At 33.8% G+C, this 24739-nt stretch overlaps 1 protein-coding gene across 5 annotated transcripts in view; it reads right to left on the minus strand.

Annotated features, from left to right (window-relative positions):
* Positions 1 to 24739, minus strand: part of LOC126742578 (follistatin-related protein 4-like) — a 483850-nt gene that overhangs the window by 20677 nt on the left and 438434 nt on the right. Inside the window, exons 5-12 of one of the 5 annotated variants that reach the window (XM_050449330.1) lie at positions 17063 to 17167; positions 16694 to 16809; positions 16549 to 16623; positions 16369 to 16500; positions 6981 to 7125; positions 6767 to 6796; positions 6634 to 6696; positions 6231 to 6503 (exon numbers count right to left, since the gene is read on the minus strand). In XM_050449330.1, coding sequence (XP_050305287.1) covers positions 6231 to 6503; positions 6634 to 6696; positions 6767 to 6796; positions 6981 to 7125; positions 16369 to 16500; positions 16549 to 16623; positions 16694 to 16809; positions 17063 to 17167 — 939 coding nt within the window. Of the gene's footprint in view, positions 1 to 6230; positions 6516 to 6633; positions 6697 to 6766; positions 6797 to 6980; positions 7126 to 16368; positions 16501 to 16548; positions 16624 to 16693; positions 16810 to 17062; positions 17168 to 24739 lie in introns of all 5 variants that reach the window. The other 4 variants (XM_050449319.1, XM_050449312.1, XM_050449341.1 and 1 more) reach the window with 4 other exon arrangements.

A 24739-nucleotide genomic window follows, 5' to 3' on the forward strand; every position in this document is an offset into this window, starting at 1 on the left:
TTAGATTAGTATATGACATAATGTTAATTAGATTAGTATATGACATATGTATATGTATAATCCTGTTTTGAAGTAGGTATTAAGTTTTCACCCAAGTTGTAGCAGGGTTAAGTTTATTTTCGGTTTTTTGTTTGACTAACACCTTACCTCATATTAGCGATTAAGTACTTTTACTTTAGTAAACTATTTTAAGTACTTTAGATTTTATTTACATTATAACATTTCTACGATATTATCAAATATATTAATAAATCTGTTTTCGCTAAAATTGTCTAGGTTTCTGTTGCAACCGTCTTTAAACAACTACACATACCCTTATTTACGAAACGAGGATGAATATAATCTAAAGATCAAACGAACTTACCTGTAAGTGATGTTCGATCTTGATTATATGAGGGCCTCGTTGAAGTAAATAAGGTCCCAATCCCTCCCTTAACCCTTTTGTAAGGTTGCAACAAGTTGTTCCTTTAAAATGACTGAAGCAGGTTATGCGGACAGGCAGGGAACCGGGGCGCGGGGTGCGAAAAATTTGGACTTTGAACTTGATGATCGATAACGCCTAACGCGGAGGTACTACACATACCCTTATTTACTTCAACGAGGCCCTCATATAATGAAGATCGAACATCACTTACAGGTAAGTTCGTTTGATCTTTCGATAATAATGCTAATTCATTGCCACTGTCAGTATTTTTTACATGATATTAATTCCCTTTTTATTACGGTTAAGTAATGGAAGATTACACTTTTGCTGAATACGCCGATATGCTTTTAATTTATGGGGAAGTTCGATGTAATGGTAGAGCTGCTTCTCGACTACATGAAGAGCGGTGTCCTGAAAGGCGAATCCCAGCTCACACACTTTTTGAAAGGGTCAATCAACGGCTCAGGCTCCGTTAAAATAAAACGCCAAGATAATGGCACGCAAAGGAACATCCGAATCCCGGATTTTGAGGAAGAAGTGCTTCAGCGATTTGAAGATAACCCATCAGTAAGTACTCGAGCAGTAGCTGATGCGATGCATGTAAATCATGTTAGGGTATGGAACGGTGTTAATGAACAGCTTCTTCGGCCCTACCACCTGCAAAAGGTGCAATCGTTAGGACCCAATGATTTTATGCTCCGCGTGAATTTTTGCCAGTGGTTTCTTGACCGGTATACAGAAGAACCTCAATTTTCAAAATATGTCATTTTTACTGACGAGGCTTTATTTACAAAAGAAGGCATTTTTAATTCTAAGAATAATCATGTGTGGAGTGAGGAAAACGCTTAATTGGTACAATTATGTTGCCTCCTCGTTTAACGGGAAATATTTATTTAAATTTTTTTAGTCTTCTTTTCTGTCCCTAAATATACGACAGAACTTATGGCTACAACACGATGGGGCGCCAGCTCATTTTTCACTTATTGTCCGCGAGTTTATAAATGAAAATTTTGGAAGGTGCTGGATTGGCCGCGGAAGCCCTGTCACCTGGCCAGCGCGCTCACCAGATTTGACACCGTTAGATTTTTTCTTTGGGGGCATATGAAAAGTCTCGTATATGAAACTCCAGTCGAGTCAGAAGAAGACCTGGTGGCCAGAATTTCCGCAGCTGCTGAAGTAATCCAAACCACGCCTGATATTTTTAACCACGTCAACCTTAATATGGTGCGTAGATACAATAAATGTATCGATCGTGGCGGCCGGCATTTTGAGCAATTAATATTTTAAGTTTATTTTTGTAATACCAATCTTTAATAAAATTTGTTTACGTTTCTAAAATTGTTAATTTGTTGGTTTTTTATTACACTTAAAATCATTTAAATATTTTATGCCTCAAGGTAATTAAAGTGACAGTTAATTAATTTGAGTACCATTTTAATAAAGTGGCTACCTTAACTTTTTTTAAACATTTATTTTTTATTTACGCCAGATTTTTTTTATAATTGTTTATTAATAATAATAGGTAATTCATTTTTGTATCTCATAACTTGCTTTTCGTCAATTTTCACAAAAACGGTGATATTTACCATTTACTGACTTTTACTAAGAGCACCTTTTTTTATGTAAAAAGCATAGAAACATCATAATCTAATGCTCAAACGGGCAGAATGTAGTTTAAAGAAATTTTAATTAGTCTTAAAGAAATGGGCCTAAATTTACCAAATACCCCCTTGATTCTGAAGCCCCTGGTAAATATTTTTTTTATTTAGTAGGTTCAAAAGAATAAACGTACTAACAATAATTTACCTTCCAAAATTGGTTGCGGTAGCTAAAGTAGTTCCGGAGCTATTAAAAAAAACTAGTTTTTAAAGGTTATTTTCAAAGAGCTCTAGCTCCCTGAGGAAGCTTTTCCGGACCCATATTTATATGAACTTTTGTTTTTCTTTTGACGTTTTCTATCTGCCCTAAAAGTTTGTAACATGATCAACGGAACACCCTGTATATAATAATAAAAATTGTACTTAATAAACTTAAAATGTTAATACCATGTAGATCATACTTGCTGAGTCTGACTTGACAACAATATATTCCACGTGCTTTTCCTATACCAATTAAAGGAAAACGAATAGTCGACAACATTATCCATAGCCACAGCCACATTGTAAGTAAAAGACCTTTTAAATAATTCTTTCCTATGTCTTGGCATAGTTACGGTGTTTCCATGTCCTAAATTTAAATTATGAATGTCGGTTCGAAATGTTAGTCTATCAAAAAGATACTCTGGAATTTTCTCCTTTAGAATTTTATAGAAGAAGCATTTTTTGTAGAATAAACCTGTTCTGCATATTTAGCCACCTAATTTCTGTAAGCTTAGGTAAAATCGGGTTTGGATGAGAAATTTTAAAGATTAACCTAAGGCAGCTATTCTGAACCTTTTGTACTCTTACCTTTCTCTCGTACCTTTTGTTTCGATCAGCATAATCTGAACATGGGCCAAAGATAGGGCTACAAAAATTAAAATGAGATAAGACTAGAGACTCGCAAAGCATAGTTTTTATTTTTTTACTTAAGCAATGTCTTTGTCCATAAATAATTTTTAATGATCCATAGGCTTTCTTTAATAATAATGAAATGTGAACTTTGAATCTAAGCTTTTTATCTAATAAAATACCTAAACTTTTGCAACTTGTCTTAGAAGGAATCGTGCCACCAATAGATATACTATGGTTACTATATGGAAGATACTCCTCACCAAAGATCAAAAATGCTGACTTCATAGAAATAATTTTTAAAACATGCTCTTCAGATTTTAAATAAATATTTTGTAAATCTGAATTAAGATTTTTAATTGCATTAGCATAATCAGATTTTTTAAAAGAAATATAGAGTTGCGTATCGTCTGCGCATAAGTGATAATCACAAAAATTTAGGCAAGAGTAAAAGCTTGCAGTATATAAAGTATATAAAAGGGGTCCTAAAATACTACCCTGAGGAACGCCTTGCTCAACCGGAAGTGATAAAGAAAGGCTATTATTAAGTTTGCTGTGTTTTACCTGAAAGATACGAGAAAATTAGATTACATGAATTATCGGAAATACCAAAAAAATAAAGAATAGAAACTAAAATTTTATGATTGATAAGATAAAATGCCTTCGTATAGTCCAGCAGTACAAGAATGGAAGCCTTGCTTTGATCTAAGGATCTTAGTATGTCGTCCGTTACTGCGGCCATTGCTGTGGCGCATGAAAAGCCTGATCGAAAGCCAGATTGTTTTGCAGGTCATATATTGCAGGAATAATCTTTATAATTTCGTTTAAAGTTTAAACCACTTTAAGTAATAATTTTTTAAATATTGGCTTATCAGTCGTTGGCACCCGAAACTAATATTTAATATTTACAGGCATTTAAAGAGGCCAACATTTTCACATTATTGCAAGAGTAGTTTTTAAGACATTATACCTTACAACTATTGTTTAACCCTTTGAGCCCGGATTTATTTTTTTTTTAAACTTTTGGTGAAAATTTTTGTTTTGCTCAATTAATTAAAGATTATTTAATATGTTTTTAATATTAAATCTTTTTTTTTGTATATGAGTTAGTTACAATGAGGTGTGCTCACTGTAAGGACACTAGGCAGATAAACAAAAAAAAATTGGCGAAAACTAATTTTTTATTGCTAGAAAAATACATTGATTATAAAAAATTTATTTGGTATGATATTGACGGAAACAGTTTTTCTTATCTGAAAGGCACAGGGCAACATCACACCTAAGAAAATATTAATAATTAACTATGTTTATTTATTTATCAATGTAATATTAACAGCTACCTTGTACAATGCCATCTTGATTTGTGAGGTTCCCTTGGTACTACAAAAAGCACATCTTCCAAGCTTGCCATATAGAGGCATGTGGGAACAAGAATCGTACCGAATTTCGTATGGTACAGTACGTTTGAAATCATTCACCGTTGCTGATGGCCGACCACTTTTCGGTAAACCTTGTTCAGCTCCCACAAGTCTAAGCCCACTGAAAGTCGAAAAAGTTTTAGCGAAAGTTGCGCATTGGAATCCGTTCTTTTTTGATACAATATGAATGCATTTACTAGGGATAAATCTATGAAATACAAAAAAAACTCTTTGCCACCACTTTTTCGACTTTCGGTCAACCTCATAAAGAGTTTTTAGCATGTCCGTCCTATCCACGTATCCCATATGCGTATTATATTTCTTTACTAGTTCAGGACAAGTAACATCTTCGGCGGAACCATCCTTTTTTTGTGGGAAACCCATTGATTTTTGCATGGATCCAGATAATTAGTTAAAAAATGGACTGGCCTATTATCCATCCATTTCAAAAATGTCAACCCATCAGTGCTAACTCTCCAATCAAATTTTCGGAACGAATCTAAACTTTATAGCCACGTTTTACTGGTTTCTTTGGCATATACTGTTTTAGGGAGCTTCGTCCTTTGAATCGGATCATCGACTTATCAATAGCTTGATGTTGACTTGGTTTCAAAGCATTTTTATATGTATCAGATAATAAATCTAACAAAGGCCGTAATTTGTAAAGCTTATCAAAGTTTTGGTGATCACGGCCAGGCTGTACAGAGTTGTCATTTAGGTGCAGGTTGGCTAACATCCATGAAAACCTATCTCTTGACATTATTGAACTTATGAATGGATCTCTCATTTCCAATCGTGAGGACCAGTAATCCTTGTAGCTTTTTTATGCCCATTATCAAATTTATTGCAATAAAACCCTTTATTTCCTTTACATTAGTAGGCGTAAATGCATGACTATTACCTTCGTTTCTTTGCAAGGCATCCCGTTACAAGTTAGTTTGAAAAGCTATGTGGTCTAACAGATGCTCAGGGAATATATGCAAAAACATGTCGGTAGGGGTTTCTATATCGGTGGGAATGTTTGGTCCTAATTCTTCTCCAAATTCTTTAAAATTTCGAACACAGTGTGAGTTGAAATTGGTTCATATAGTTTTTTTGCGAATTTCCTGGGCTCGTATTAGTGACAAAGGTAGCTCATCCTCACTGCCAGCATAAGCATCTTGGGACAAAGTATCATTCCCAAATATAATAGGCATATTTTCTATGTCAAACAAATCAATTGCTGGCGACGCCGCTGCCGTTGGGCCTACTATAGCGAGTTAGAAGATCACTAACATCTCCTAACTCGCTAATGTTGTCAAGGAATTTCTTCCAAATAATCATACAGGTCATTGGAGTTAAGATTTATAAGCTTGTTATAAAATTTATCTGTAAATAAAAATAAAATCCTATAAAAATACCGTTAAAAAAATACTCATAAAATTTTGAGAAAATTATTTGCCTAAGAGACTGGTGTCACCGCCCTGACACCGTATATTTTCTATAAAACTAAATATCATCCTAGATATTTTATTTCTAATATAAAAGCAAATCTTACCACCCATGGTCCCAAAAACTGCTCTAACAACCAAAAAACAGGGAAACTTGTTACCACAACAATAACACGTGCGAACATTAATATGCAAACTGTCCAAATAATACTCGACTCTTATTGGCGCTTAAATTTAAAGGAGCGACACGCTTCCGCATACGTCATCAATGATATCTTCGCTGTAAGCACACCAGGACCGCCAGTAAAAATTAATTTGTAAGTGTCCTCACCGCAGGCACAGTAGCACACAAAGTTTTAAGCCATTATATATTTTTTTTCTTCTTTGAAAATACTTTCACGCAATACTGCTTAGAAGGTAATTCGTTATATACTCAAAATCATTTTTACATAAAAAATAAACTACTTACTATTAACCAATAAAATATGCGTCTGGACCAACATAGGATTCCTCTGAGCACTGCAAGTATAGTTCCCAGCATGCTCCAATGCCACCTTGGCCAAATACAGGCTTCCATCTCCATAAACCTTCACGTCTTCCTGATCTAAGTTCGCCAGATCTTGCCCGTGTCTCCGCCATATTACCGGAGGTACCGGAGAACCACTGACCGCGCAATGGAGCTCCACACTGTCTCCCAGTCGTACTGGTACCCAATTAACTTCTAATGCTTTATCGAGTGACACTACTGATATACCTAAAAATTGCTGCAGGTAGGTTCTTGGAGAACATTCGGGGTATATAGGGAGTGTTTTTGTGTGTTGTGTATTTACATGTAGGGTTTTTAGGGTAAGACTCTCAAACGAAAAACTTACACAAAGGACAAGTGCCTCTGAATTTTGAAGAACCTTTTGTAACATTTTGGGCTGTGATTAACCCTAAAATTCCATTTAAAAAAAGGTGTTTTTTAGGTGTTAATGTATGAGTGCCATTAAGAAACGATATTACCTTGCTGTAGTAGGCGAGTATATCTGTTTGCTAAAACAAGAAACAAATCTTGTATATAACAAATGAACATCAGCAATAATGAAACACCTTGTATATTTTTCTGATGTTCATTTGTCATACTGATTGCTCCCATTGTTTTTATGTATAAAAATATACAGAGTGTTTCACTGAAAATAAACACTCTGCTTTAGAGTATGTTAGCAAAAGAACTTACTGTATAATTTGCTCATTGCCACGGAGAATTCACTGCTGGTTAACTTGTCATCCCCATCAGTATCATCAAAGTATATTAAACTGGCCAATTTGCATCCGTGGCTGAGCCTGAGGACGTCCATAAGGTCGGGATCGTCCGTGGAAGCCTTTAAATAAAAAAAAATCACTTGTATGACTATCAAAGCGCTTTGCACTTATAGAAAATCACCCAATTACAACACTACGTTTACCAAGCGAAGTTCTAAATGTTGTGGCGGAAAGAAAACGGAATTTTCTTGCTACATTTGCCAGTTATGTCGAGGCAGCAGTTTCGTTATTTGCTGTGGGAGGAATTCTCTGGTAAGAAAATGTTCGTGATTATTTGGAGGAAAAAAAAGAAAAGTTAAGGTTTATAAGTTGGCAATTTGTAGTTATTGCTTGGTTTTTGATGGTAGATAATAAAAGGGTGAAATTTTTTTATTTTTTTTTGGATGGTTAAACTTGTGATTTTTTATATAGTTTTTTATTGCTGTCTAAATTCGAAAAAAGTCTATCCTTTATTACGGACTATGATTTTTTAATTTAATAATTTCATTTTAAAATACATTATTGTTTTTGAAATGTTTATACAAAATTGTTTTTTTTACAGTAATTTGCTGAAAGCCATGTTTATAAACTGATAAACGGATTTAATTTTTCAGCTAAAAAAAAATAAAAAATTAAAGAAAAAAATTAAAAAATGTCTGGAAGTTGAAATACGTAATAAATTTTAGATTCTCGTTTTTTTTTAGGCGTATTGTATGAAAAATTTACAAAAAGTTAATTTAAAAAATTAAACAAATATTTTAAGATTGTTAGGAAATATTTAGATTTCTGAGGCATTTTATTTTCCAACTCAAAAAATATTTTAAGATATTTCAAAAATGTAATTTTTTTATAATAATTATATAATTTTGAATATCTAAAGCTTCTTATTTGCAACTCAAAAATCAAACAAATATTTTATGATTTTTAGTCAATATATAAATTTTAAAACAATTTAATTTGCCAGTTCAAAAAAATTTTGAAAAGTTTCGAAAAAAAAAATGAATTGTTGTCAGTTGACAAAAACTTGATTTTTTATATTTGTTTGAGTTTTTAATGCAATTTATTTTTCAATTAAAAGACAATACCTATTTATTTTAAGATTTTTAAGTATTAACTTGTTAACATTAAACTGAATAAAGGAAGGGACAAAGCCAATTTGGGAAGAAGTTGCCATATATTCTCCTAATGTCAAATTATATTGTGCACGCTGAAACTCCTTAATTTTGGAAGATGCAAGGGATGGGTGCAGAAAATGCGTTATATGTGTGGCAAGTAATGGACCGTAGAGCACAGATGGCGTTGATGTATCGGGAGAACATGGATTATTGTAGTAAATGGATTGAGGTCTATCCTTTACCAAACTAGGAAGTCTCTACTGTCACCGAAGCATTAATGGAAGAATGAGTCTGTTGATTTGGTGTACCCTCGAACCTACCTTCAGAACAAGGAAAAAATTTTAAAAGCAGCTTGTTTGAAAACCAAGTGGACGCTTGGAATAAAGAAAGCGAGAACTATTACAATACACCCGCAGTTAGATCGTATAGAAGAACGATTGAATAAGACCATTAATCGGTATTTAGCCAAAATAATCCCTAGTCGCCAAAAAGACTAGGATAGATTTCTACGTTTGTGTTCATGCAATTGCACACCAGATGGAAATTCGGTACATCGAGTTCTTCAAAAACAACTTTTGCACTCTTTTCATTTACAACGCTTATAAATTCTGAAGTTTATCCACACTGGTTGGCTTTTTTGTCAATGGTTTTTGAATCGTAACAAGCCTTATTTTGAATGAATATTATTTTCAGACGAGGTGTGTTTTACGCACGATTAGTTACTTCAATACCAGAAACCACTATATTTGGTATGATGAAAATCCGCACTGTGGTCCCTAGAAAACAAAAACAACAATTTTCTGCAAACATCTGAGCTAATATTTTCGGCGGGAGCATAATTTGTCACTTGTTGCCTACCCGTTTGAATCCTGATATTTACCTTCCATTTTCTACAAAACAGGTCCCGTTGCCTGGCCCGCGCGATTTTCTGATCTCAGCCCCCTAGATTTGTATCTTTGGTGTCAGTGGAAAAGCTTGGTCTACGAAACACTGAACTTGTTCCTAATGGAAAATATTTCCTATCAAAGATAATGACCGGCTTTAGAGTGCACTGTAAACATCGATTCAGTTAATCAGCAAAAATAGCAGGAATCCCAGGGTATATGCAGGATGTCAATTTGAAATTGAAATTGTCCACTTTCAATGCAAATATCTCTGAGACTAAAAATGTTGGAAAAGAGTAATTTTAAACAAATATTACAAAGAACTGCAACCACCATATTTTGTTTATAGGATGATTAATAGAGCGATCCCTTGAGCCTGATACACCCCAACACCAAAATTTAGAAAGCGCAAAAAGACTTTTGTGATACATTGAATAAGTGGTCTTGTGGAGTAGTATTCATCTGCACAAGAACTTTTTTCCAGTTTTATACAGGATCAAAGAAATTTTTAAGTTAAATAAAATAGACTCTGTTTATATGAGGTGTTATTTCATATAATTAGATGCTCTAAATGCAGTCCACTTTGGACTAAGCAAATGTATCATCTATTTTCAAACTCAGTTCTCTCAAATTGAAATACATTGCTTGGAATAGATGCACATTCTGTAATAATCTGTTGCCGAAGATCATCGAGTGAAACTGGTTGCGTTTTAAGCACAACAGTTTTTAAATGACTAAAGAAAAAAGTTGAAGGGTGTTAGATCTGGTGACCTCGCCGGCCGTTGCAATCCACTGACCTGGAAACGCCTCATGCAAAAATTGCCTCACAGGAAGAACACAGTGGGGTTGGCGCTCCTCCTAGTTAAAAATATAATAAATCCTCGTCTAGGTTTCTACCCCTGGGATTATCCAACTAATTTTCTTCAACAATTTTAGGTTCCAATGTTTTCCAATATTTCTAAGGAAGTTTCGCCATTAAGGTCACCATTAATAAATACAGGCCCGACAATAGTATAACCCAATATTTCCGCCCACACATTGATTTTCTTCAGGATGCTATGTTTGTCTATTGCTTAAAGCATGTGGATTTTTACTTTAGTATCTACAGTTGTGTTTATTGAGAGAACCATTTAAACATTTTTTTAGCAACTGAAGAGTAATACGTAATTTTTCTCTCGCAAAATTCTGTCCTTTGTTCAGGTTCGTCTTCACGCAATGCCGGGAAAATTTGCATATTGTATGGATAGAAATGACTTAATCTAAGTACCTGACGTATAGATTCATGAAAATTTCTTGTTGTCGCGTCGTGTAGACACAATATAGAATACATAGCAAAATAAACTTCTACTTGTGTCGCTTCATCAAGTACTTTACGCTGAACTGTTTTTTCTTTCTACCGATCCTGTTTCTTCAAATTTGGGAATTAGTTGCCTCACATAAGTATAAATTATACTTTTTCACGAATTTTTTTAGTTAAATAATGCAGCAGTCCTTTAAGCACATAGGTTTTGAGAATCATAAATATGTCAATTCTTTCAGCCATACTGTAAACCATTGTGCGAAGTATTTCGGTGAGTCGGTAAAAAGTCACAAGACCTACAATGTGAAATATCTTTTTAAAGTTAGGTCGAAAGATCTACTTTTTGGCCGACCTAAAACTTGCATTCCAATATACTGCATTCCATTTAAATAAACGGACTTTTTTTTCGGATCAAAAAAATTATTGTGACATTTTACTTTTTTGACTGTGAAGTACAATCTTACATACTTGACCTAATTTAGATATTGATCAGTAGTAAACAGGAAAAAAAACAGTTCAGCATAAAGTACTTGATTACCTTTGGCAACGGATTTATTACAGAGTGTACACCTGTTCCAAGGGAAGATTTTCAGAATATTAAAAATTTGTTGAAAAAATATTATTATATTTGTTCAACCCAAAATGCAAAGCATTTGGAGAATATAATTAAATAGAATAGCACTTTATAACACAGACTTTTTTGTTCAGTGTTTTTTTTGATCTTAAGTAAAATTTAGGGAAAATTTTTAACCTTAAATTTAACGTAACACAAAAGAGTTGGTGCCATGTAAAAATTTGGGATTGGGATGCATCAAGCCCAAGGTGGGAAAGTTTTTAATTTGACACCCTGTATATGTTTTCCCGTAGAATAGACGGTGTCATCTGTTGACCAAGTTACAAATTAGTCAAATTTCAATTTACTACGCTAGAGCACGATAAAAATAACCTCGTATTTACACAACTCTTCCTATAAGATAATAAATGCTAATCTAGCAAGAAAGATAGTCGCAATAGCTAAAAATCTAAACTCAAATGAACACCATTTTATAAGCATTGTTTCCATCAGTAAAGATGATTCAAAGTGACTGTTTTCATAAACCTTACAATCGTAGAAATCTATAATTACACAAATAATGAAATATATTATATGCACTTTGTTTATGGAGTAGCATGAGAAGTCATGCGTATTTATGCTGAACATTATCCCAATCACTTTATGTGTACTCGTTTGCATAATCGTCGAAGAGAAACCGACAACTTTAGAAAACTGACCACTGAAAACGGACATCACCAAACTTACTGATATACTTACTGGTACTCAATGAAATCGAAAAATGCCCTACCTCAAGCACTAGAAAGATTGCTCAGGTATTACACATTCGCCATTTTACAATTTGGAATATCCTCTAAAGGAATCCTTTATACCTCTATATAGTCAACGTGTGCAGGCTCTTTTGCGATATGCCAAAACATTTGAGAAAAGTAATCTTCACCGATGAGGCTAATTTCTTCAGGATGATAAAAACTAACAAGCCGTGTGGAAAAGCCGTCGTCAGTTTTCGATTAATACCTATTAAAAAGATATTTAATTCAAAGCATAAATGCTGATAGCGAATATGAAAATTTAAATAGTGTACAAAAAAAACCCTATGGATGCTTAGAAACTGCGTAGGGTAATAATTCCGGGAGAGATGGCCCGCCGGGTGAGATGGCTCTTTCTAATATTTTCTAAATATATTTGATTTACGGCACTGTAGCTTTAGACACATCCTATTCAACGTGCTGTATATATCGTGATCCAGGTTTGCGGTTTTTTCTTACACTTTAAGGTAAGTTTTGCTAAAAAAAATATTTTACAAGCATTAAAAATATTTAACCTTAAAAGTAATGTATAGTTTTTTTCTGAAAATTTTGTTTTTTTTTCAAGTTTTTGTTACTTCTTTTGGGTTTGTGCATTTTTGAGGTTATGTTAATGCACCCGTACCTCTAAAATTTATTAAATCTTAGGAAATATTTAATGGGCCATCTCACACCCTGACTTTTGGGATAGATGGCCCAACTACTAAATGGGTTAGTGGGCCCATGGGCCATCTATCCCGAAAAACAAAAATATTTTTTTTTATTTAATCCTTACAAAAATCTAAGTCTAAAATTGGCATTTAAGTATACAATTTAGACATCCAAAGTATATAAATGTATTTTTTAGAGTCATGCCGACTGACTACATTAGAAAAGGTTCAGTGCAAAGAGGAAACTGGACTGAAGAAGATTTAGTCAATGCTGCATAAGCTGTCAGAAATGGTGTTATGAGTATCAGAGAGGCATGCCGTAATTTTAACAACTTTCCACCACCAACGTTTCGCAGGCGCTTCAAAAACAATGATTTCCAGAAACGAGCTCTTGGTCCGCCTTGTGTTCTTGGTATCGAAAATGACAAAAAAATTAAGCTACATATCCAGAAATTACAGAAACATGGATTTGCACCAACTCGTGAATGCGTCAGAGCAATGGCATTTAACTTGGCAGAGCAGTTAAAAATTAAACACACATTTAATAGAGAGAAAAAACTGGCTGGGTATGATTGGTTAACTATGTTTTTAAAACGAAACCCCGACATAAGTTTTAGAAAAGCTGAAGGGGTGTCATTAGCCCGTTGTAAAGGAATGAATAAGACAGATGTTTCTGTGTATTTTAATTTACTTGAAACCACATTAATCGAAGGAGAAATAATAAACAAAGCTGGTCACATATTTAATAGGGACGAAACGGACTTACAATTAAATAATAAACCTGGTTATGATATTGCTACAAAAGGCTCAAAAAATTTTGCTGCAATTACTGCTTCAGAAAAGGGAGAAACCATAACAGTAATATCATGTTGTAATGCAGAAGGTTATTACATACCACCTACTTGTATATTCAAGGGGAAAAATAAAAAAGCTGAGTTTGAAGATGGAATGCCCCCTGGCTCCACTGTTTATATGAATGAAAAATCAGCTTACATTAACACTGATATAATGTTTGCTTGGCTAAAAAATCAATTTATACCACGTAAACCGCAAGGAAAAGTTCTACTTTTACTGGATGGGCATGCTAGCCATTGCAGCTCATCAGAGATGCCTTAATACGCTGATGAACATGGTGCTATTCCTCTTTGCCTACCTAGTCATACCACACAGTTTCTCCAACCTTCAGATAAATGTTTTTTTAAAAGCCTTAAAGCTTTCTTTAATAATGCTTGCAACACATTTAATAGAACAAATCCAACTAGGAAAATTAACCGGTTACAATTTGGCCAGTTGCGTGGTCAAAAGCTGCGACAGTTGAAAATGCTGTATCTGCTTTTAGGTCAACAGGTGTTTTTCCTTTTAATCCTTCAGCCATACCAGAGTACGCATATTTGGGATCTGAAGAGGAAATGATAAATTTGGGTAAGTCCCTCTAACAAACGTATTTTTATTTATTTATAAAAAAAAACATTTTTAGATATTACGGCAACAGTTAATAATGATGTAAATAGAGCTAATAATGATGAAAATCAAATGCCAAAACAAGAACAAGCAATACCATCCACGTCAACGTCAGGCTTGAATAACATACCATCGAATAATCGGAACATAATGGCTAATATTGAAAATGCACGAAAAAGAGCAAAACAGGTAGCTTGCGTCCTAACATCTCCGGAAAATATTCGAAAACAAAAATTGGCTAACGCGCGTAAGAAGGACAAAGCAAAAACAAAAAAATAATGATGATGGGTCAAATGATTCATGTGTAAAGCAACAAACTAAAAACATAAAAGGGAAAAATAAATTAAACCTAACCACCCAAAAACCAAGAGCGAAAAAACTTAAATTAAATAAAGACGACTCATCCACAGATACTGACACATCAGACGACTATGTTTCCGAATCTGAGGATTGCTCACAAGAAGTCGATTCTACAGAATGCCTTGGATGTGGCGAATTATACAAACTCACAACTAAAACTGATGACTGGATTCAATGTATTCACTGCACAAGGTGGTTCCATGAAAGCTGCTCTAAATATTTGAATCTCTGTGACCTATGTGGAAAAATTTTATCAAAAAAGCGATGTTAAATTAAGTTTTTTTAATGGGACGTCTCACCCAGTATGGGTGAGCCAACTAACTCATAGCACCTGGGAGAGTTGGCCCATTCAGCTTATTTCTTTAAAACTGTTTGTAGAGTTAGATTTTTTAGTTTTTCTTTAAATATTACTTTTGACATTAACTGGAATAAATGCTTATGTTAAATCTCTTTTCTTTGGTTTGATTAACTTTTGGGTTTTCATTTTATGTCATTTTTTATAAAAGTGAGGCAACTATCCCGGACTTACCCTATCAATTTTCAGAAAAATATCTACAGGATACCAAATTTTCGAAAAAAAGTAAGTTTTTTCTTGCAACTTTACCACCCTATATTGAGAAATCTGAGACGTTAAAGACATGTTTATATGGACTTTTTAAGCTTGATTTGATCCAAAGAACTGACTCCTGTATTTTGTTCGATATTTAAAACAATTTTTCTATATAGAGCCTCGACGCTGCCGGAAAATACACTAATATTTTAGTGCAGTGCAGTTCGAAATATTGGGGTGATATTTAAATCAGATATAAATAGTAGTAAAGAATTAAAATAAAAATAAGCATTTCTAGTAATTCTAAGTGAACGTGTTTAGTAGTGTGTAAGTAAATTGATTGAGCATTTTCGTGCATCTGTTGTTTTAATTTACAAATAACGAAAGAAACTATGGTTCGAACTAGGAACGAAAAGCTCCTCTATTATTTTATGATTTTTAGGTAATATTTGTGTTTTTTTTTCCTTTGCAAGCTTAAAAAAATCATTATTTGAAGATTTAAAAAAAATCAAAAAGTTTTTAGGTTTCTAAAGTTTTTTTACATTATTTTATATTTCAAAAAAATACTTTAAAATATTTCAGACATTTTTCACCAAATGCTAAAAAGGATAAACTTTTAAAAAAGTTATATTTCGTAAATTTAAACATTTATTATGTTATATTTTGCATTTTCTAAATCATTTTATTTCTTAAAAGAGAGATTAAAAATTAAATGTTTATTTCAAGATTTGTAATTATTAAGTTTTTTGTGTTTTAAGGCATTTTATTTAGTTTTAGAATTTTTAATAAATATTAAGAATTTAAAGGCATTTAATTTTCCACCTCAAAAATAATCAAGAATTAGGAGTGAATTTGTTATATTATTTCCGGGAAATAGTGAATTTTCTCACATCTTTGGATTTCTGAAGCGTTTTATTTGTCAGCTCAAAAATAAAATAATCATTTGAAAATTTTGGATAAATAACTAGATTTTTAAACCATTTCACTTTCTAATTTAAAAAATATATATTAAAATTTTTGAAAAGAAATTCATTGTCAAAAAATGGATTTTGCTTTAATTCCTGGGCTTCTAGTACATTTAATTTTTTACCAGATATAAATATATATTTCTTAAATTTTTTAATATATTTCTTGGAAATTTCATTTTTAAGCTAAAAAAAAATATTTTGAAATTAAAAAAAATATAATACTGTAAGACATTTTAATAATTTTTTGCAAAATGTAAAGATAGAAAATTGAAGGAAGAAAATTTTGAACCTTCTTAGATTTTTAAAGCAAATTAAAAATATATTTTTTTTAAAGTATTTTCCAGGTTTTAAAATTCTATTTAGAAATAGAATTTTCGTAAGAGTTTTCGACATTTTAAAACATAAACTAAGACATTTTAGTTAGAAAATTTATCGATTTAAATTTTATTATTAAAACGCAATAAAAAATTCAAAATTTGAAAATTGTTTCGACAAAATTTCTATTGTTTCTTCTGGATCCGAGATAATGAATAACTTACAAAAAATTATGTTTTTTCTTACGGAAAAACAACCAAATAAAACTTACATGAACTAAAAATTTCAACTAAAGCACTTTATCTAAAGTTAAATATCACCTATTTCTCTTGTCACTCAGAGCCAAAAGTGTAGTTTTTACCTCATTAAGCTCCCATTCCTCCAATCGTCCATCCTTGTTTTTATCAAAACGTGAGAACATTAGACTTTGCACGTAATCCTTATTCTTGTCATTGCCAGTGAATTTCGAATGGTAATACATTAACAAATTATCCTAAAAAAATTTATATAACATACATATACAATAAATCTTAGTACAAACCTTCATGACTTCATACACTTCCATTGCACAATTTCGTTTCCTTAAATACTGATATTCGGGCTCCAATGTATAATCCTGTAAGGAAGCAATAATTATATATTTCAATGAGCTACTTTCTGCATATGTACCGAAAGTTATAAATTACCTCATAATAATAATCTGGGACTTTGATATTAGCAGGCTTCGGTTTAGTCTTATTAATCGCCAAATTATCAAATAGTTGCCTTATATCGCTCTTATTTAACTTTGGTTGGTCAGACTCTACAATTAAAAAAAATTAATTCCTCGTTAAGTTTCAAGAATCACGTTCACTAAATCGATGCGATAATGATAAGATTTATTAGCGTACTTTCCTCGCTAAGTTTATATCTTTCAAGGGGCTTAAGAACAGATTTGCCACGGGAAATGACTCCGTAGCGAAATTTATTGCCTTTTATCCGCTTTAGTTTTATATTAGAAAACAAACATGGTATAACTTAAGTGGATACGATTAACGTTTTTTTTTAATACTCACGCATTTCCTGATTTTTTTCGCAAAAGTTCATGTCCATCTGCACGAGTTTTTCTTTGTTTTGACAGGCGGTACTGTGCATGTGGCAATGGCTCTTGTAAATGTTACCTGTGAGGAAAATTGAAAAGTGTGAAAATGAGGAGAACAATTCGATGAAGAAGAATAAGAAGAGAAGAAAAAGTGGTAAGAAACTGCATGGTGAGATACTATCAGTAATGCCTATGATATTTTAAAATTTTTTTTTTAATAATTCATCAAATATTTAGAGAAATAAATATATCAATATATACTAAGTAACCAATTATAGTAATAAAATGAATTTTTACAAAAATAATAAGTTTACCGCTAAGAAATATTCTTTTACTTTATGTACAATAATTGATGAAGTAAGGTATGCACTTGTGATAACAATAGTATCACGGCTACCAATCTCCGCTTTCAACAATAGTAATAAATTAAAGTTTTTTCTCCTTTTATTAAATATACAAAGTTTAAGAAACAATTGTGGTGTCAATATACCAATTGAATTATTTCATAGAAAGACTGCTCGATATCCCTTATGTTTTTATATACTGCAGACTCTATACATTATATGTGTAACCGTTCGTCTTTGGACGTACTAAATAATTTTTTTGACAGTATATATTGTCATTAAATATCTTCTTTAAAAATTGTTCCCACGGAAGATTTAATCAAGAAACCTCCGTTCGTTAAATTATGTTAGGAAGTTTGTGATTTTTTATTGCATAATTTTTAAATTAGCCAAGTGGCAAGCAGGGGAAAAGCTGGTCCCTAATTAATGAATTTCGATCTAGGTCTTCTTAAAGAAATATTTTCTGAGATTAATCCAGTACACTTATACAGGAACTATACACTTTTTGTTGTAATATGGAAATCAATCTTATTAAAAATCTCTCACCTACAACCCTCTATCGTATCTTCCAACTATTCCGATTGATTGGTCTCAAAAATCAGAAAAAAATCTTTAATGGATAAAAAAAACAGAAATCTAGTAGACAAGATAAAATTTCTACCGAGCTTAAGATGCCCTCGCAGCCTGTATAAATGAATCCTGGTCACGGTGTTTGTTTAGCCTTTCCGGAGCCTGCTTTAGTGATTCCCAATTTAAAAGTGGGGATGCTAGTGAGCCTTCGAGCTTCCTCCCAAAATCCTTATTGTCTACACTCTCCAAAGTGATCGAAAAACTTGCAAAAGCAAGGACTAGGAATTGCGTTCGATTATTCAACTTAATAACTGCAAATCAATTTAGATTCCAATCATTAAGGGGTACTCACAACATTGTTTTAAAGGTTTCTTAGAAAAGTGTATTTATATGTAGATGATGGAAGGATGGAGGCAGCGTTGTGTGTCTCTCCAAAGCATTTAATTGTGTGAATAATAGAATGCTGGTGTTGAACTTTAAAAGAAATGGTTTTTGAGGCTCAGCTCTTTCCTGAATTGGGCTATTTTTGATCAATCTGTAATATTCATCGGGAGAAGGATCATCAACATCACAAAAAATTAATTGTTGTGTCTTACACGGCTCACTTTTTGGGCCCATTCTATTCCTACTCTATAATACTGACCTTACCCAATTAAATATTCATGCACAATTAACTCTTTTTGTAGATGATATTCATGCATCTTTGCCGCCAGTTTTTTCATTTGATAAGCGTTGTTTTTATTAATTGGCATTGGCATCAGTCAAAATAATTCAAAGTAACTGAAATCTATAATTACAAAAATAATGAAAATGCAATATGCAATTTATTTATGGAGTAGCTTACGGCAATGGTCCGGTAATGTTAAATGGACGTCTAAAAACCGATTTTTTTTTAAATTTTTACATAGAATGTTGAATGTGGTCAAAATATTGATAAAAACTTAAGAATAAGGTAAAAAATACAAAACTTTAGAAATAATGAAGGTTTTTCTACATACGTTTAATACGTAATTATTGCCGGCTTGCACAAGGTTTTTTAGCTCTTTGATTTACTATAATTAAAATATATATATATTGGGGCAATTCTGGAACTTTTTGGGGGCTATAATTGTAAATTTATAGCATTTTTTAACGCTTTGTACCTTTTTTAATTACATAATGTGTAATTTACACACAAGAAAAATAAAACAACAACCTTATTGACAAAAATGGCAGTGGCTTTTTTTTTTACTATTATCCCATTCCCTAGGTAGGGCTCAAACGACTACCTAACCCACTATTTAGCGCCAACCCAAGGTTCCAATCCCTTTCACAGTCCCATATGCGCCCGCCTTGTATGCGCATACGGGGCTGCCGCCCCGTGTGCATATTTTATGATTATATAAATCAGTGTTACTCAAACTTTTTTCGTGACGGAACACTTTTAAAAAACTAAATTTTTAACGGAACCCTAAACTCTAAACTAAAATCAAAAGCAGTTATATGTGAATATAATTTATTATTTGTTTATTTTATTATTAATCATACAAAATTTTTATTTTAATATTAATCATACAGAAAAAGATAGACACAGTAAATAGTTAGTTAGTAAGCAAATGATAACACTAAGTTCATTTTAATGCGATGCATGTATTTGTTTTTATTCCTCATCAACTGGGTAATGTCAGGCTTGATAGAAGAAAGTTGAATTCTCATGTCTGGTTCTGTAGCTGTATATGCTGAAAATCCCGTTTCACACCAATACGTTGTTGGGAACGGCAGAAGAACATTCAAAGCTTCTGTGGCAAGTTGTGGATATTCATCACGAACTCTGCACCAAAAATCATTTAGTGAAATTGTTTTGAACAATGATTCCATGCTTGTATCCGATGTCATTTTTAGAAATGATTCATAGATCTGATTTGACATATTTTCAGGCTTCTGCAATCTAGATGAAAAAGGGTTTTGAATCCATGAGTTTATCTTCAGTTTTGTATTCTATTCTTCAGGAAAGTAAGATTCAAAAGTCCCTTGCAGATCATTGAGATATTGCACAAATTCATCAAATATTTCTGTATCACTAAGACTATGGTGACTAAGGGACTCACTTAGCAATGAAAACCTTTCGATTTCTCTCTTATCGAAACAAGTAATCCAAAAATCTAATTTTCTTTTAAAGGCAGTTATTTTGTTGTTAGCATTGAAAACTGTTGTCTGTTTTCCTCAGGTTTAATTCGTTAAGTTTTCAAAACATGTCTGCTAAAAATGCTAGTCTAAATAACCAGCTTTTATCGGATAAACGGTCTTTAAAATTAAAAGGAACATCTGTAAGAAAAGCTTCTAATTCTGTTCTTAGTTCAAAAAGCCTTGTTTAACCAAAGTTTTACCCCGAGACAACCATCTCACTTCAGTATGGAGCAATAGTGTTTTATGATCGCTACCATAATCTTCACATAATATTGAGAACAATCGGGATTGTAGTGGAAGTGACTTGACAAAATTAATTATTTTTACTGACTCATCAAGAACCAATTTTAGATTTGGTGGCATTTTCTTAACCGCGAGTGATTGTCTATGCAGGATGCAGTGGCTGGTACTACAATTTGGCACTTTAATTTTTATTCGTGATATTGCTCCTGCCGTTCTACCTGTCATTGCCTTGGCTCAATCGGTACAAATATCAATGCAATCATTCCAATCGAGTTGGTTTTCTTCGAAAAATATGTTAATCGTGTTAAAAATTTCTTCTCCGGTTGTGTTAGTAGGCAGCGATGAGCACATAAACAAGTCTTCTTTGAGTGAATGTTTATATGGATATCGCACAATTACTAGCAAGGTGGCCAGTCCAGCAACATCAGTCGACTTATCCATTTGCAAGACGAATTTGTTATTTTGAAGCCGTGAAACCAGTTCTTATTTTATGTTTGCTGCAATATCCCCAATTCGGCGCGTAACTGTATCGTTCGAAACAGCACTGTAGAAAGATGCTTGACAAATTTTTCGTCGAGCATACATTTTATTATATCTACCACACATGATTTTATTAACTTTTCAGCAATAGTGTGCGCTTCTCCTGCTTGGGCAATGCGGTAACTAACCAAATACGATACCTCCGTGGCCTTTTCATTCACAGCCTGAGTCGCATACGTCTTAGTTTTTTGGCTTCATAATAATTGTTCTTTTTTACGTAGAAAAAATTATTTACTTTTGTTTTTGAAGTCGGGATGTACAGTTTCTAAATGTCGGCGCATGTTAGCAGGTACCATTGAACTATTAGGAACAAGTTTGCTGCACATATACAAAGAGGTGAGCCGTTGGAATCAACAGATTCAAGATTAATGTATTATTCGTCATACTTTCGTTTTTGCACCTTCAGTGTGTCATTAGATGTTTTACTACTTGAACTTGAAACCATAAAACTAGAACTCGACACCGTCATATCACCTTGATTTGAATTTGACACATTATCCAAGCGAACCACATTTTTTGCAACACCTTTAAGCCAGCGCTCCATTCTTCTTTAACACTAATTTGACGATTTTATGACAAATAGTATCTCTTGACGCACGAAATACTAGATTTTACAACCACTACAAACAACAACAAGACAAGCGAACCTAAAATAGTGAGCGCGGTGTGAGTAAATTTTGCGGTACGTTGCTCGTTGACGATACCTTCATCGAGATTAGGCGCCATCTTTTTATGATTCTGGGTCGCATCTAGGTGCTTGGATTTTTGACTCGCTCGGAGAATAGAAACCGACTGGTCGGGATAAGGTTTGGTTGGATGTATTTGTAAGGTCTGGGTGTGATGTTATTGGACGGGAGCCTGCGGAGCAGACCACGCCCCCTCAGAGTGCGGAACTTTTGGCTGATGAGAAAAGGTCGAGCGGAGGTGTGAACGTAACCAGTCTTTTACAGTACTTTTTGGTAATGTTGTAGGTTTATGGCATTTGGATTGGGTTTTATGTGGTTAGTATGGATGGGAATTAGGATTTGAGCACGTTAGAAAGGAAACGAATGAACACTGTGAGAACTTAGACCTCGACTAACTTTTCAAGTTTTGCCATCAGGTTGTCGATTTCCTTTTCCAGTTAAAAAAAAAACCAATATATTTAAAATCATCAGCTGCGATTCATTATACCTATTATATCTTTTTTTAGGCATTATCTAACACTTTTCGAAATAACTTTCAAGAACAAGTTGACAAACCAATATTTTTGATTGACAGTGACGGTTCATGTGCGATGATAAAGTGCTATCCTTTGGCTCCGCCCTCCTGGTGTTAGAGTCCGTGTCGGTCGTTTTTCTCAAGGGGTCAGCGAAACTTTTTTTTGTTTGTTTATGTTTGGTTTTTTAGGGCAGCGCCAATAACTCACCGGATGGTCGCCACCGCAATTGCAACATTCTGCCGAGGTTGCTCTGGTCTTATCACAGTTTGCGTAAAAGTGATCGCTCTTGCATTTATGGCAACGCGGCATTGCGTTGCTATTACTCGTGACGTGACCATATTCTTGGCAGCGATGACACTGCCCAATTTGCCTCCTATTCTCAATGGTATGGGTCCTTAAGCAAGACCTAAGATCCTAATGTTTAAGAGGTTTTCAATCTTAAACACTAGGCCGATTTTAAACCAACCCAGTTCCTTGGGCTCAAACCCCATCGCTCTAAGTTCCTCCTCCACTTCTTCCAGTTTGAAGTTTTGACCAAGTCCTCTCAGTATCACATTCAGTTTCCTGTCCTCTTCAAGGAAGAAGGAATTAAATTCCTTTCCCTCCTACTTGAGAAGTCCTGTAAGAGCTCTATGGTCCTTGGGTGTTTTGGGAAAAAGCACTAATTTCAATCTATCCTTTTAGACTTTTTCAATGTTGATTTTATTGTCACAAAATAGTTTATACTTTATGGCCCAGTTTGTTGTGTTTCTTAACACTACCTTTGGCATTTTGTTTATATTGGAATCAGCGGTTCTTCCCTTACCCGCCAAGGAAAGGTTGTTTAGGGGCATGTATAGTGTATTTTTTTAAGCTTTGGAATGGAATTTTCAGTGGGGTTTGGGATAGAGTTTGAGGCTGACGATGTTGAGGGGACTGGCTCCCTGCTTGTTGTTTTTTCAGGGTTAACCGGTTCAGAGGTCGACTCGTCTCCGTCTTGTGAAGGCAGAGACAGGCCCGCATCTTTCCTGGTTCTTTTCTTTTTCTGTTTATTTTGATTACTATTACTAGCCAGATCCCCCAGCACCGTCAGATGCTCTTCGAGTTTGGTGTTTTTGTTAGTAAGGGATTTGTTATGGTTCAGCACCTCCTCGAGTTTTCTACTCAAGTCGGAGATCTGCGTCTTGACAGAATGGTTTTCTGAGATAATCGAGTTTATATTATATTCAAATAGTTGTAGTTTTTCAGTGACCTGTGTGTTTTTGAATTTAACTTCGTGAATCTTGTTTTCACTTCTCTCAGGTTCCATTTTTGCTTCTTCTATTTTTTATTCCGGCGATGGTTGAGCCCCCCATTGACGATGGGGGGCGAGTCGACGTTTTTCTACGCCGTTTGTTCTTTGGAGTCTTCTTACTAACTAACTAACCAGTAGTAAATAAATTGAGTGGTTCACGCTGTGTATATAACAATGACTGAACTAATTCGACGTGCTCTTATGGCGACTACTGAATGGAATAATTTAATAAATTCTCCGCGCCAAACAATCCTCCTTTATATTATACCAGCAACCATCGAATCATCTCGAATTCCTCAGAAACTTCGGAGAGCCAGACGATTTTCTCCGAAGTACGCGTCGACGCACGACCACGAGAAACCGCGCAACGAACCGAGGTCATTCGATTGCTTATAGTTGATACGGTTCAGCGAAATAAAAACATGTTCGGCAACGCTGGAGAGATGGTGGCGCTGGCGGTTAACTGTACATGCCGCGGTGACGAGGTCACTCGGCATCGAGAGCCTGATGAGCGAGGGTGATGCGCTAAAAGTTTTTAATTTTGGTTGTACGAATAAAAAGTTTGAGTTTGACCGGTGTGTTTTTGTAATTGTGATTCCTCTGACGACCCAGAACGAGATAAAGCTCAGCTTGAGCTGTTTCATTGGCACCCAACTAGAGGCCTGAGGTTTACAGTTACCAATTGCTTAATAACCGGTAAGCTCTTTCCAATTTCTTGGCGTGCTGTTGCTAGGCGGATCATTAAATAATTTGCTGTCAGCCGACGAAAAACACGTCTTATGGGTGTTTAGTTAATCGCATGTGGTACGTTGTCTACGTTTTGGTACAGTTCAACATGTTTGGATGTCTTCAGGGACAATAGACTATTTTACGAGGATCTACCTAGTTTCTATTAAAATAAAGGTTATTAAAATAATAGAATCCTCACGGAACTATATTTTTTTTGTGCTTTAGAATACTTTAATGAATATTCGGAGTGTTTAATATTTATCACAAAGTTGGTTTTTTGTAGAAATCTACCCTTATTCTAGATTAATGTTTAAGTTTGATAAGGTAGAGTTAGTAGTTTGGTAGTATTTTGTCGAGTAACTTTAATAGTGTAGACAGTTTTTGTTTGTTGGTGGTCTTACTTTGTAAAAAAAAAGGAAGCTAAAATGCCACCTAAAAGAAAAAGTAAAAATAGGAATCAAATGTCGGACTTTGTTTATGATTCGGATAATGATAATGCGGAGGGTTCGCAAACAAATAGTGTTACCGCACACGAAAACATGACTCAGCCTAATGATTTCAATATGGTGCTAAATAAATTAATGT

This window comes from Anthonomus grandis, chromosome 1 (assembly GCF_022605725.1).
Source record: "Anthonomus grandis grandis chromosome 1, icAntGran1.3, whole genome shotgun sequence".
In the NCBI taxonomy this organism is placed as follows: domain Eukaryota; kingdom Metazoa; phylum Arthropoda; class Insecta; order Coleoptera; family Curculionidae; genus Anthonomus; species Anthonomus grandis.